The following is a 13792-nucleotide window of genomic DNA, read 5'->3' as shown; positions in this document are numbered from 1 at the left end:
AGTCTTAATCAATCTAGACAATAATTTCATTCTTATACGAAATAATTTCCTAATGTTTGATGCTACATCATGGCTATTGATAAAAGAATAATATGTTGACTTCAATGAATTGGCCGTCTTTTCACATTGATTTTACCGCACAAGTCAATGATGACAACAACACTCAAACCACCCCCTCCCTCCCTCTATGGCTGCAATCTTTTTTAAACATCAGTCTCACTTGTTAATCCTCAATTCGAATGCCTAAACCGACATACACTTTACATGGCTCCCCCAACAAGTTTCCTGATCATGCTTTATTTTGTGTGCGGGTTTAGCATTGCCTTGGCAGCAACTCCTAACATTACCACGGATCAATCTGCTCTTCTCGCCTTGAAAGCTCATATTTCTTTTGATCCCCAAAATCATTTGACAAAAAACTGGTCTACTAATACTTCTGTTTGCAATTGGGTAGGTGTCATCTGTGGTTCTAGGCATAACCGAGTCATGGTCTTAAACCTTTCTTTCATGGGCCTTGTAGGTACCATTCCTCCGCATATTGGAAACATTTCATTTCTTGTGAGCCTAAGCATAAAAAACAATAGTTTCCATGGCTCAGTGCCAATTGAGTTGTCTCATCTTACTCGGTTGAAATTCTTTGACTTTGGATACAATGAATTCAATGGAGCAATTCCATCACAGATGGGATCGCTAACTAAACTTAGAAAATTGTATCTTAACGATAACAATTTCATAGGTACTATTCCACCATCTCTGTCTAACATATCTTCATTGCAAGTTATTGCTCTTGGATACAATCAGCTTTCAGGCACCATACCTTCCTCTATCTTCACGATATCTTCCTTGCAAGAAATTTATCTTGGAGTGAACAAGCTTTCAGGACCGATGTCCTCCATTTTCTTCAACATATCTTCACTACAAGTCATTGAACTCGGCTACAATATGCTATATGGTGGACTATCTACACATATGTTTGATCATCTTCCCAATCTACGGGGTCTTTCTATTACTCGTAATCAATTGTCAGGTGAACTCCCGAAAATAGGGAATTCAACTATGCTTACAGAGCTATACCTTGAGGACAACAATTTTGAAGGTATGTTTAGTCGGTTATCAACCTCCAATATATGGTTATCCTTTTTGTTCAAATACAAACATTAGCAAATTCTATATTTATTGACAAATAAATTTACAGGAAGACTACCCCCAGAAATAGGGAACTTAACCATGCTAAAGGAGTTAGGCCTTTCCTACAACAACTTTGAAGGTATATATTCTTACTCTTATTTGAGTCAATTACATAGATAAGACTATTGATTTAGTAGACATGTTCTCTGATCTGATTGTACTTTGAAGGAATGTTTATATAGTCTTATATGAGTCAATTACATCGATACCATTATTGATTTAGTATATATACATGTTCTATGATCATCTCTGATTGATTAATTTCAATTTGAAGTACAAAATACTTCATTCAAAATATATTGAAACTAGAAGATTTCAACAAGTCTAGTAACAAAATCACAAAAGGACCCAGAAACATTCATAACTATTTGTGACACCTCCATTGTATAATTTGAACTGGGAGAGGAGCCAGAATTCAACCTGAAATGTGCCAGCCTAGCCCCATGCATGATATTTGAGGTCATGGTTATTTTCATACTGCTAATTATGAGTATTCTAGGTAGGTTCATTATATCTACTTAATTTATCATCTTGAATAGAAACCAATGATTATTCATATTGTGACAGGTTTAATACCAAATCAAATTGGTAATCTGCAAAATCTAGAGGGTTTCGCAATTGGAGTCAACGGGTTTTTTGGCACAATTCCATTTGAGATCTTCAATATCTCAACAATAAAAGGGATTGGAATGACAATAAATAACCTATCGGGCCAACTTCCACCAAATATGGGTCTCTTCTTGCCAAATCTTCAACAACTTTTTCTTGGGGGCAATAAATTGAGCGGAATAATTCCCAACTCTATCTCTAATGCTTCACAGCTCACTCACATAGACTTATCTTCAAACTCATTCTCGGGCTTAATTCCAAAATCTCTTGGAAATTTAAGATTCCTACAGGGGCTCAAACTTGAATTCAATGATTTGACAGATGAATATCCAGAATTGAGTATTTTCTCCTATTTGTCCAATTGTATAAATCTCGTTTATTTAGCTTTGAGCAAAAATCACTTAAATGGCTTCCTTCCCAAGTCCATTGGAAACCTCTCTCGTACTCTTCAAACACTTAACTTATATGATTGCAAACTTAAGAGTAGCATTCCAATAGAGATCGGGAATTTAACTGATTTGACTAAGTTGACCTTATCCAGCAATGAATTGAGAGGACTTGTTCCAACCACAATAGGAAGTTTGCGCATGCTTCAAAGTTTGGGCCTTGATGGTAATAGACTAAAAGGACCAATCCCACCAAAACTATGTTATCTAAGGAGCTTGTTTGAATTATCCCTAGCTGGTAATGATCTATCTGGACACATTCCTAGATGCATAGATAATATGACTTCGCTAAGAGCTTTCTACTTAGGCTCCAATCAATTAACGTCGATGATTCCATTGAGCTTGTGGAGGCTTACAGATCTCTTGGAGGTTGACTTCTCATCCAATTCTTTAAGTGGCTCTCTTTCACCTGATATTGAGAAAATGAAGGTCTTGACGATATTGAATTTGTCAGGAAATCAACTATCAGGTGATATCCCCAAAACAATCGGTGCTCTCAAAGATTTGACTAATCTCTCCTTGGCAATAAATCGACTACAAGGCTCAATTCCTGTATCTTTAGGTGAATTGGTAAGCTTGGAGTTCTTGGATCTTTCCAATAACAATTTATCTGGAGAGATTCCCAAGTCCTTAGAAGAACTCCATTACCTCAAATACCTAAATCTCTCACTCAATAAACTACAAGGAGAAATTCCCACAAGTGGACCATTTCTAAACTTCTCAGCTGCATCATTTATGTCAAACAGTGCACTTTGTGGTGCAGCTCGATTGAAAGTTCCCCCATGTAAAGAAGGTGATCCTCGCAAAAAGAAGACAACATGGCCACATATGTTGAGGTATGTATTGCTAGCAATTGGGTTTATAATGCTTGCAGTGACCCTTGCATTTGCTTGGAAAAGATGGAAAAAGAGGAATCCAAACTCTCCTGCTCAAGCAGACATGTACCCTCTAGTTACATGGAGAAGAATTTCTCACCAGCAACTTGCACAAGCAACGAATGGATTCAGCTCTAATAATTTACTTGGTGAAGGGAGTTTTGGGTCAGTATATCGAGGAACACTTTTAGATGGGATGGATATTGCAATAAAAATTATGAACTTGCAAGTGAAAGGGGCATTTAAAAGTTTTGATGTAGAGTGTGAGGTGCTACGAAATATTCGTCATCGAAATCTTCTCAAAATCATCACCATTTGTAGCAATATGGACTTCAAAGCCCTTGTATTGGAATACATCCCAAATGGAAACTTAGAGAAATGGTTGCACTCTCAAGATCACTATCTGAATATCTTACAAAGGCTAAATATCATGATTGATATCGCATCAGCATTAGAATACCTTCATCATGGTTATTCAACAGTAATTATTCATTGTGATCTGAAACCAAGCAATGTCTTATTAGATGAAGAAATGGTTGCACATGTTGCCGATTTTGGCATGGCCAAACTCTTAGATGATAGGGACTCTATGATGCAGACCATGACTCTTGCTACTTTCGGGTACATGGCACCAGGTAAATTTTCAAACCTTTCCATTTCAAATTGCATGTTCATCCTTCTACAAGTTCATAAGCAATTAAATATCTTTTGAGCCCAAAGCAAAATATATATATATATATATATATATATTAAGTCTTGATCTACAGGTACTAGTTTTTTTTTTTTTAGATTGGTTTGTTCAGAACTATTATAAAATAAGAAATTATATATGATGAGATAGAATGTTATCCACAGAGTATGGATTAGAAGGAGTTGTTTCTACAAGAGGCGATGTGTATAGTTATGGCATTCTACTAATGGAAACTTTCACAAGAAAGAAGCCTACGGATAGCATGTTTCTTGGAGAAATGACCTTGAAACACTGGGTAGATGAATCACTGCTCACTTCAATACTCACTATTGTTGATGCCAATTTGTTGAGAAATGAAAAAGAGCATGCTGCCATGGAAGACTGCATATCTTCAATTATGAGATTGGCTTTGGATTGTTGCGCAGAGTCACCTACACAAAGAATTGACATAAAAAATGTTTCAGCCACACTCAATAAGCTCAAATCAAAGTTTGTTCTAAATAGTAGAACAAACTAACTTGAGTGTCAAGTTTGCTTACAACTCCCTCATGTTTGTGCCTCTTATGTTTGGGATTTATGCGTTATGTTTCATTGTTTTTAGACAAAATTACAATTTACACCTCAAACTATTAGTTCTTTTGCAATATTATCGTGGAACTATCTAAGTTGCCATTTTATCCCCAAACTACAATTGTTTCTGTCAATTAATGTTATGAATGTATAGTGTCATCTATTTCTCGTATATTAGGTGCTAGAAAAATTAAATCAGAATACATGGAGGAAGTGAAATTACCTCGTTGGCAAATTGCAGATCTAGTGAAGTTTTTGTTCCACAAACTTCTCCATCGTAGTTGTTCACCTAAAATTGTCATCATTGATGGTGAAACCCAAAAATGGGAGAGATTTTATTTGTACCAATGGTCTAAGGGGAGAGGGGCCTCCTTTACACTAGGCAACCAAGTCTAAAAAATGGGACAAACCCAAGAATTCTAAGTTTTCCTCTATCACTGGAGGTCTCGCATGGCCTTAAGCCTCAGATCTTCACTATATATACTAATGTTTGGCACTGGGGTTAGGTTCGGAATAGTCATTTATCTTTCCATAACGCTAGTTTAAACATAAATTAACCTCATACATACATGGCCAGCCTAAGTGATGGAGATACATTTGTACACAATAAAGCTACTGTAAACATAATTTCGGCTTCATTATCACCAACCTGAAATGCAGACCTCACATTAATAAGCTTCATCAAGTTTCTAACTAGTTTGTTTGTTGCGAACGATAAGCCAACCGGCAAATGAACCTTTCTATTACAATAATGTAAATTATGTTACTAGCAATAGTTGAAGCATGGGCAATAGATGTGATATTTTGGACCAAACTGGATAAAAAGTCGTACTCATCTAAAACATAAATAAAGTCGACACATAGTTTGGACACTTAGAATATTTCAAAATATCTGTAAATAGTTGTAAAATTATTTATGAATAGTAATAAAATGATTTGAATTAACATGTTTTATTGAGTTTTGGAAAAGGAGAGAGAACAAATTAAAAAAAATATTATAAAATTAAAATACTATTTTAATATAGTTTTTTAATATTATTATTGTTTTAAAATTTGAAAAAATAGTATTTCTTTTTATATTTTGTTTAAAAGTTTGAGAAAATTGTAATAATTAGATAATAATTAGATAAAAAAAGTTAAAAATTTAAAATTGAAAAATGTTTTGGCTTGAGACGAAATATATGAAATTAATATTTTAGAATACATATGTTCCGAAACTAGGTCTTAGCATTGTCTTATATTAGCGAGGGATTTTCCTCAATGCCACTCTTACACATTTATATAGTCTTTGGTAAGCTAGTTTGGAAGATTTTTTTCTGTTACTGAGTCTTTTGATTATGAAAAATGCTTGATATAAAAAATATAAAATGATATAGTTTATTTAATACGTTATATTATAAAATATGTTTTATTATAAAATAAATATGACGTATTATATTAAACCAGATAAATGAATTTCTTTATAGATGTATCACTTCTCGTATTATACCCTCCTTCTTGTAGTTGTGTCTCTTTCATGCAGCCGTCTCAGTAGTCTAGCGTTGCTGGGTATTAATCCTCTACTTTCTAACTTTTGGTTTGGCTTTATTACACCTATCTGGGATTCAAGAATCTCGCATTGGGTTGTGGTCATTATTTGGCTCAATCCATCCTCACATACTTTTAATCCAAATAAAAAGGATGACAGAACCGAAGAATTATTATAACTTCTTAGTTCCAAAGCAAAGCAAACTCTTACGAGTTACGTAAAAAAGAATTCAGGAAAAATTATAAGAAAAATTATATTTACAGTCACAAAGTGTACAAGTGTCATGTATTTTTTTAAAAAAAAAAAATTAATAAATTTGAGACCATAAAAAAAATTAGTTTTTTAATAATAATTTTTTTTTTTAAAATAAGTATACGGTACAACTCATAACTATATCTAATATTATTGAAATTACAAAATTGATTCATTTATGTGCATAGTCTACACATCACATGTCACAAAATGGAGACAACACCTACGTATGATTAGTCAACAAATTTGCAGATGCATCACACAAGTGTATCCCAACCTTTGAGAAATGCTAAACGCAAAAAGTGTCCGGAATGAATTTTTTTTTTCTTTATTTAGTGATTAAGGATATATTTTTTAATGATGTAAATTTTTTTATTTTTTTAAAAAATATTTATGATGATTAAAAAAATATATAAAAAAAATTAAATAAAATATACTATTCGAGAAGGACATTCGGAAGTTTTTTTCAGAAAGTGTATTACTACTCCCCAACCTTTATGTGAAAGGCGCAAGGTATGCGATTTGGCCTTTATATAATACAAAATTATTAAAAGAAAATTGTGAGTAATTAAATTTAAAAAAAAACAATTATAGAAAAATTCTATCACGATTCATGTGAATCTTTCACATGGCCTTTTTTTTTTTTTTTTGAAATAAACCTCAAAACTTCATTAATCAAACTTTAAGTAATACAAAGTTTATCTTTTTCCAAGCAATTTACAATAACACCTGGAACTTCTTCAATCCATATCTTAGCTTCTTCAAACTTCAAAGCTTCATTAGCTAATGTATGAGCCACTGTATTTCTTTCTCTATAGGCAAAATGTAAAGACCAATTTCGTCTGTTTCTGAACACTGAACGTATATCATCAACTATAAAACCAACACAGGACAGATCCTCCTCCTCACTGTTAACAGAAACAATATTCTTGGCATCTCCTTCCAATATTACCTTTTGAAAATTCAATTCATTACATAGCTCCAATGCCTTCCAAAGTGCATGACATTCTGCCACTGATGGATCCTGCACATGCTTCTTCTGATCACAAACAGCTACCAATGCCTCTCCCTTCTCGTCTCTAATCACAATACCCACACCCATTCTCTTCCTCTTTAAATCTAATGATGCATCCCAGTTAACCTTCACATAATCAGCCTTTGGTAACTGCCATATGTGTCTATTCCCTTCTGCACTTGATGAATGAACATCCTGCCTTTGTACCCTTTGAGAATTCCTGTACCCTTCAAGCCCTTCAATAGCTGAGGTGAAGACTTTCCTAGGACAAGATAGTTTCTCTTCGAAAACATATTCGTTCCTCCTGAGCCACACTCTTCTGAAAAGGATAGCCATCTCTTCTAGCTGTGGCAGGTTCAATCTTGCCATCAGTTTCTCCCATAGCTTCATAAAATCAACCTCCTTACAACTCCATTTCTGTACTAAGCTTCTCTTATCAGCCCATATATCATTTGCTGCTTTGCACTCCCAAAGGGCATGCATAACTGACTCTTCTTCTCCATGACAGATTGGACAACTTGGCTCCTGCACTACCTTCCTTTTGAGTAGGTTCTTCTTTGTGGGCAGCAAATTACTTGCTGCTTTCCATAAAAATAACTTGACCACTCCTGGAACATCTAAGTCCCAAATATTCCTCCATCTCTTATCTACCATTTCTGCATCTAAGCTTGAACCTCTGCTGTTTCTCAATCTTTCAAGCTGCAAATAGCATGCACTGCTGACAGTAAAAGCCCCTTTCTTTGACGGTCCCCATATAATTTTATCCTGTGCCATACCTCTGCCCAAGGGAATATTAAGAATTAGCTCTGCCTCTTCACTTGAAAAAATAGCTCTCACTCTCCCCTCATCCCATGCTCTGTTCTGTTTGTCAATCAGCTCTTCCACCTTTGCATCTTCCCTTAGCATAGACACTGGTGACTGGACTGAAAAGGATGTAGGTGTTGGCATCCATTTAGAGCCCCATATTTGAATCTTACTACCATCCCCCACTCTCCACCTCAATCTCTCAAGAAGCAAATCTCTTGCTGACCAGATGCTTCTCCATAGAAAAGAAGGTTGTCTGCCAAGCCTTGCCTCCAGAAAGCTTAAATGCCCAAAATACTTTTCCTTAAAAACCACTGCTGCTAGAGAATCAGAATATTTAATAAGCCTCCACCCTTGCTTTGCTAAGAGAGCTAAGTTAAAACTTTCCAAGTCCCTGAATCCCAAACCTCTCTTCCCTTTTTGCAATCCCAAAGATTCCCATTTCTTCCATTGGATACCCCCCTCCATGTGCTGCTTCCTCCACCAGAATCTTGAAAATAATCCATTTATGTCCTTACACAACTTCACAGGGAGCTTGAACACACTCATGGTATACATGGGGATAGATTGAAGCACTGCCTTTATCAATACTTCTTTTCCAGCTTGTGAAAGGAAGCTGTTTTTCCAGCTAGAGATCCTCTGCCAAACCCTATCCTTCAATACTCTAAAGGAGTTGTATTTAGATCTTCCTACCAAAACTGGAAGACCTAGATATCTCTCATAACTGCCACAAACCACAGAAGCCCCAGCCACCATAATCCTTCTCTTATCCCCCTCATTGTTATTATTACTGAAAAAAATAGAAGTCTTCCCTTTGTTAAGAAACTGGCCAGAGGCTTGCTCATATTTGTATAGAAGCTCTTGAAACTTATCCCATTCTTCCAACTTGGCTCTACCAAACAGAATACAATCATCTGCAAAGAGAAGATGATTGATTCTTGTCCCCCCTCGAGAAACTTGCACACCTCTAATCAAATTCTGTTTTTCATAGCAATTAAGCATCGAACTCAGCCCTTCAGCACAAAGGATGAAAAGGTAAGGTGACAAAGGGTCACCCTGCCTTAACCCCCTTGAAGGCTTAAAGGTGTGGCCCACCTTTCCATTGATCAAAACCGAGAAGGTTACTGAACAGACACACTTCATGATAAGCTTCACCCATCTCTCACAGAAACCAAACCTAACCATTACTACCTCAATAAACTTCCATTCCACTCGATCATAGGCCTTGGACATGTCCAACTTCATGGCCATACTTCCCACCCGCCCCTTCTTCCTTGTTTTCATGGAATGAAGTAATTCATAGGCTATCATAATGTTGTCACTAATCATTCTCCCAGGTAGAAAGGCACTTTGGGAGGGAGAAATGATGGATGATAACACTCTCTTAAATCTGTTAGTGATAGCTTTTGACACAATTTTGTAAATGACATTACAAAGGCTAATTGGTCTAAAGTCACTAACCAACAAAGGGTCTTTAACTTTAGGAATCAAAGCAATATAAGTGTGATTAAGAGCAGAGTCCATAGAGTTACCATTTAAAATAGATAATGCTGCCTGGCACACTTCTTCAGCTACTACCTTCCAATAGTTTTGGAAAAAGCAAGCTCCAAAACCATCTGGACCCGGGGATTTTAGAGGTCCCATTTGTTTAACTGCCTCTTCCACCTCCTCTCTTGAAAAGCTCCTCGAGATCCAGTCATTCATGTCTGGGGTAACCTTTGCTTCAATGCCTCCAATGCAGTCCTCTATCACCTCTTTACTGGGATTGCTTGTCTGAAAAAGGTCCATAAAATACCTCCTGAAAGTTTGCTCAATTTCTTCATGACCAATAACTCTTCTATTGTTTTCATTCATCACTTCTCTAATCAGGTTCCTTTTTTTTCTTTGATTGGCACAAGCATGGAAATACTTAGTATTTCTATCTCCAAGCTTGTACCAATTAACCTTTGCCCTCTGACTCCACCTCAGATCCTCTTTTTCCAGCAGCAGGTTCAGCTCCTCCTTCACTCTCCTTATCACTAATGCATTACCACTATTTTCATCCTCTTGAAGTCTCTGCAGTAGCCTTGACTTTTCCTCAATATCCTTTTGTCCTCCCATACTTAGCTTCCTGCTCCACTTCTGAAAAACTACTCTACTATTCTCCAGTAACTTTACCACTTTGTTTGAGGGATTCCTCCCCACTTCTTCCTTCCTCCATGCTGTCTTTAACACTTGTTCACAGTCATCTTCTAAGGCCCAGCTTGCCTCATACTTAAAGGATCTCCTCTTAACCCCTTTTTCTGCATTATGCTTCAGTAAGTGAGCTAACAAAGGTTTATGGTCAGAAGAACTAGCCACCAGAACTTCAACCCGTGACTCCTTATACACCTCTCTCCACTTAGTGTTTGCCACAACCCTATCTAGCCTTTCCTTGGTAAATGATTCATCACCATGCAAATTACTCCAAGTAAATCTGTCTCCCTTCCAACCCAAATCATAAAGGTTTCCATCAATTAGAGCCTCCCAAAACAATGTCATCTGTCCCTCAGGTCTCACTCTTCCCCCTTCCTTTTCACTATTAACAAGTATTTCATTGAAATCTCGCAACACACACCAGCCCACCTGAGTTTGTGGTTTAAAAGATTTTAACAAGTCCCATGATTCCTTCCTTTTTGCCGTTTCAGGTTGACCATAATAACAAGTTAGCAGCCAACATTTCTCAACACCTTCATCCCAAATCCAGGCATTAATATGCCTTTGGGAATAATTCAATATCTCTAAATCCACATTTGCCTTCCAAAACAATGCCAAACCACCCCCTTTTCCCACTGGATCCACCATAATACATCCCTCACAATCTAACCTCTTTTTTAGAAACTCAATCATTTTTCTTCTAATCTTAGTTTCCATGATGAAAACCAAGTTGGGTTTATTTTTCTCTGCCATCATGCAAAGATCTCGAACTGTCCGAGGATTCCCCAATCCTCGGAAGTTCCAACTTAATATTTTCATAATGCTTGGCAGGGCTGAAACTCAGCCTCCGCCACTTCCACCACACTGTCTTTACCCTCCACACCACTGCTCCATCTCCCTTTTTTCCTATTTATCCCTCTTTCCTTTTCTTCTATCACACATTCCTCATTCCTTTTTTTATTAACAGTGGTTGCTGCACCACAGTCCTTCTTCCCTTTTTTCCTAGCTCTCCTTTTCCATGTTCCTTTTTGTATGCCCTGCTCACTTTCCTTCCAGCCTTTAGTCTGAACTGCCTCATCAACAGGCCTTAGCTCTCTCTCCCCAATTTCAATACTCATGCCCCCCACTTGAAAACCTACCTCATCTCTCAGCGCCACCTCATACAATTCTATCAGGCCCCTCTCTACATTGTTTTGTCCTGACCTAGCCTTCATATACAACTCCTCAGAATTAGTAGTATGAACAACCTCCTCTTCCCCACCCCCCACCCCCCTTATTAGAACTTCCTGAAAAAACCTCATTATTCTCTTCCTCTCCATTCAGTTTTCCCTCCTCACCTCCCTCTCCCTCACTACCCCCCTTTTTCATCATTATATTCTCTCTTATCCTCACCAGAAAACTGCTTAGTATCTTCCTTTCTCCACTTCTTAAACCCCTCTTCCCCACTAAAAAGATTACTAGTATTACTAACCTTTTGGAACTATGAAGCCCTCATCCACACACCATATTGCTCCTCCTTACTTTCTAACTCCTCCAGTACACTGCAGCATCCAGTTGTCCCGTGAGCTATGCATCCGCAGGAAAAACAAATGCGAGGCATTTTCTCATAACTGAACGGGACCCAGACACTCTCTCCCTTTATCTTCAGAGTACGACCTCTTGCCAAAGGCTGTGACAAATTCACATATATACAAACCCTCAAATAGCATCCCCAACCACAGCCATCATCCTGAACATCAACTTTCTCGACCTTACCAACTGTACTCCCGATCTGTATTCCTCTTTCTTTGGTCATGCATGATAAAGGCAAGTTGTGCATTCTGATCCAGAAGCTTTCGTAATCAAAATCTATGCGATGAAGTGGAATGTGACCCTCAAACTCCCTCAATACTAACAGATTGTTATCGAAGAGCCAAGGCCTTCCTGCCCAGACTCTTTGTTTATCCTCTTGGTTTTCGAAGACCAAGACGAACATATTCAAACTAACCTCCATGAACTTAGCTGCCTTACTGATTCTCCATATCTTCGCCATTGTTGCTTCCAGTGCCTCCCTGCTTATGGTTCTAGACGAAGCCATTCTACCCACTAGACTTCTTTGCTCCTTGTATCTCAAAACCTCAGGAGCATTGTCTTCTATAACAATATCAACAACTTCTTCTTCCCGTAGCCTCAGTTTCTTCCATTTCTCTTCCAAAACCTCCATTGCTCGCCCCCTTCCTTCTCAGAGACCACCTTCCGAGCACCTAAGGTCCCTCACTACGAGAACCTTCTTCACAGATACCCTCGCCGTCACTTACGCCACTATACACACACACCTACAGCCCCCGTACGTATCTTCTATACCACCTCACACCACCCTGTTCCACTACTTCTGTTATAACCGTTTCCACGTCCCACTCATTTCGCTCCACCCTTTTCCTGAGAGAGAAAAAGGAGGAGAATGGTAAAGAGCCTTTCTTGCATGTACTGGCCCGAATCTTTCACATGGCTACGCTAACATGCCGTAGGTGATAAACGGCAATCATATGATATGTGAAGGAATTTTACGTACAATTATAAAGTGCATAAACATTACATAATCGTTTTGAAAAAGAATAAAATTTATTATTAAAAAATTATTATTTTTCATATGAGTCTCATGTTTTATTTATTTTTTTCAAAATAATTATACAGTAATTATACAATTTACAATTACAAATATCTCTTTTATGATATGTATGCATTCTATGCCTATTAAGGCAAAAGTGATTCATTAAAATAACTTTGACCAACTTGAACATATGACTAGTATCGGTTGCATCCTATGACTGGCCAGATTTGTGCGATCTAGTATCTACCCTTGGAGTGCGGGATTGTTGATCCCCTAATTACTGCTGTTTTATGGGTATGTTTGGCCCTAGTCTCAGCAACCACGTCCCATAGACATCATCGAATCAATGCCAATAAACCTTGTTTGGAGATGCTCATAATGTAGTACGATCAAGATTTTCTACAGATTTTTTGTTTAGATATAGCCGACTTTGTATACTGTATCTCTCTTCTAATTATAAAAGAGTCCTGTACAAAAGGGCATTACATGGTCAAGATCGATCAAACTCAACTTTTATAAAAATTATGCTCAATTGCTTTTAAATTATAATTAGTATTTGAATGGATAGATTATAAAATAATCTTATTATCCTAAAAAACTAGGTTAATGTCCAGCCAGACATGCTCTGGTTCCTAGTGTCTTTCCAATGGTCATATAGCATTAAGAGGAAGCCATATTCGAGAGGCATAGATGGTTGTGTCATGCCCTTTTCAAAAAGAACCCTACCAACCAAGCCCTACTTTCCCTTTTGTGTTCTTAGTTTTCTCCTTATTGTTTTACTTAGCTAGCTTTCTCCTTGCCTGGGATCTTGCTAAAACGGACCTTTTCTTTTGAAAATGTTGTGAAGCAATGGGCCTACTCAAGCAACCTTATGGCATTGGGGAAGTACGTGGGCTTGCCTTATCATGGAAGGGGTTTAAAAGCATTAAGAAAAAATTCAGATATTTACCATCTTAAATTTTATATTGATGTGTTTTAAATTTGACAGTTATAAATTGAAGAATATTGCATTAAACACTTATAGTATACATTAATATCCAGGTCTCTAT

General features: G+C 37.1%; 2 protein-coding genes across 2 annotated transcripts; one reads left to right on the top strand and one right to left on the bottom strand.

The window, feature by feature from the left end:
* The first annotated feature begins 264 nt into the window (after positions 1-264).
* LOC108995758 (probable LRR receptor-like serine/threonine-protein kinase At3g47570) lies at positions 265-4474 on the top strand. Its single transcript, XM_018971382.2, has 4 exons — positions 265-1096; positions 1196-1267; positions 1756-3753; positions 3974-4474. The coding sequence occupies exons 1-4, from the start codon at positions 265-267 to the stop codon at positions 4324-4326; spliced, it is 3255 nt and encodes a 1084-aa protein (XP_018826927.2). The 3' UTR covers positions 4327-4474.
* A 7159-nt stretch (positions 4475-11633) lies between these two features.
* LOC108995767 (uncharacterized protein At4g02000-like) lies at positions 11634-12356 on the bottom strand. Its single transcript, XM_018971390.1, has one exon. The coding sequence runs from the start codon at positions 12354-12356 to the stop codon at positions 11634-11636; it is 723 nt and encodes a 240-aa protein (XP_018826935.1).
* Between the last annotated feature and the right edge of the window lie 1436 nt (positions 12357-13792).

This window comes from Juglans regia, chromosome 4 (assembly GCF_001411555.2).
Source record: "Juglans regia cultivar Chandler chromosome 4, Walnut 2.0, whole genome shotgun sequence".
In the NCBI taxonomy this organism is placed as follows: Eukaryota; Viridiplantae; Streptophyta; class Magnoliopsida; order Fagales; family Juglandaceae; genus Juglans; species Juglans regia.
This window is presented reverse-complemented; position numbering and strand designations above follow the sequence as displayed.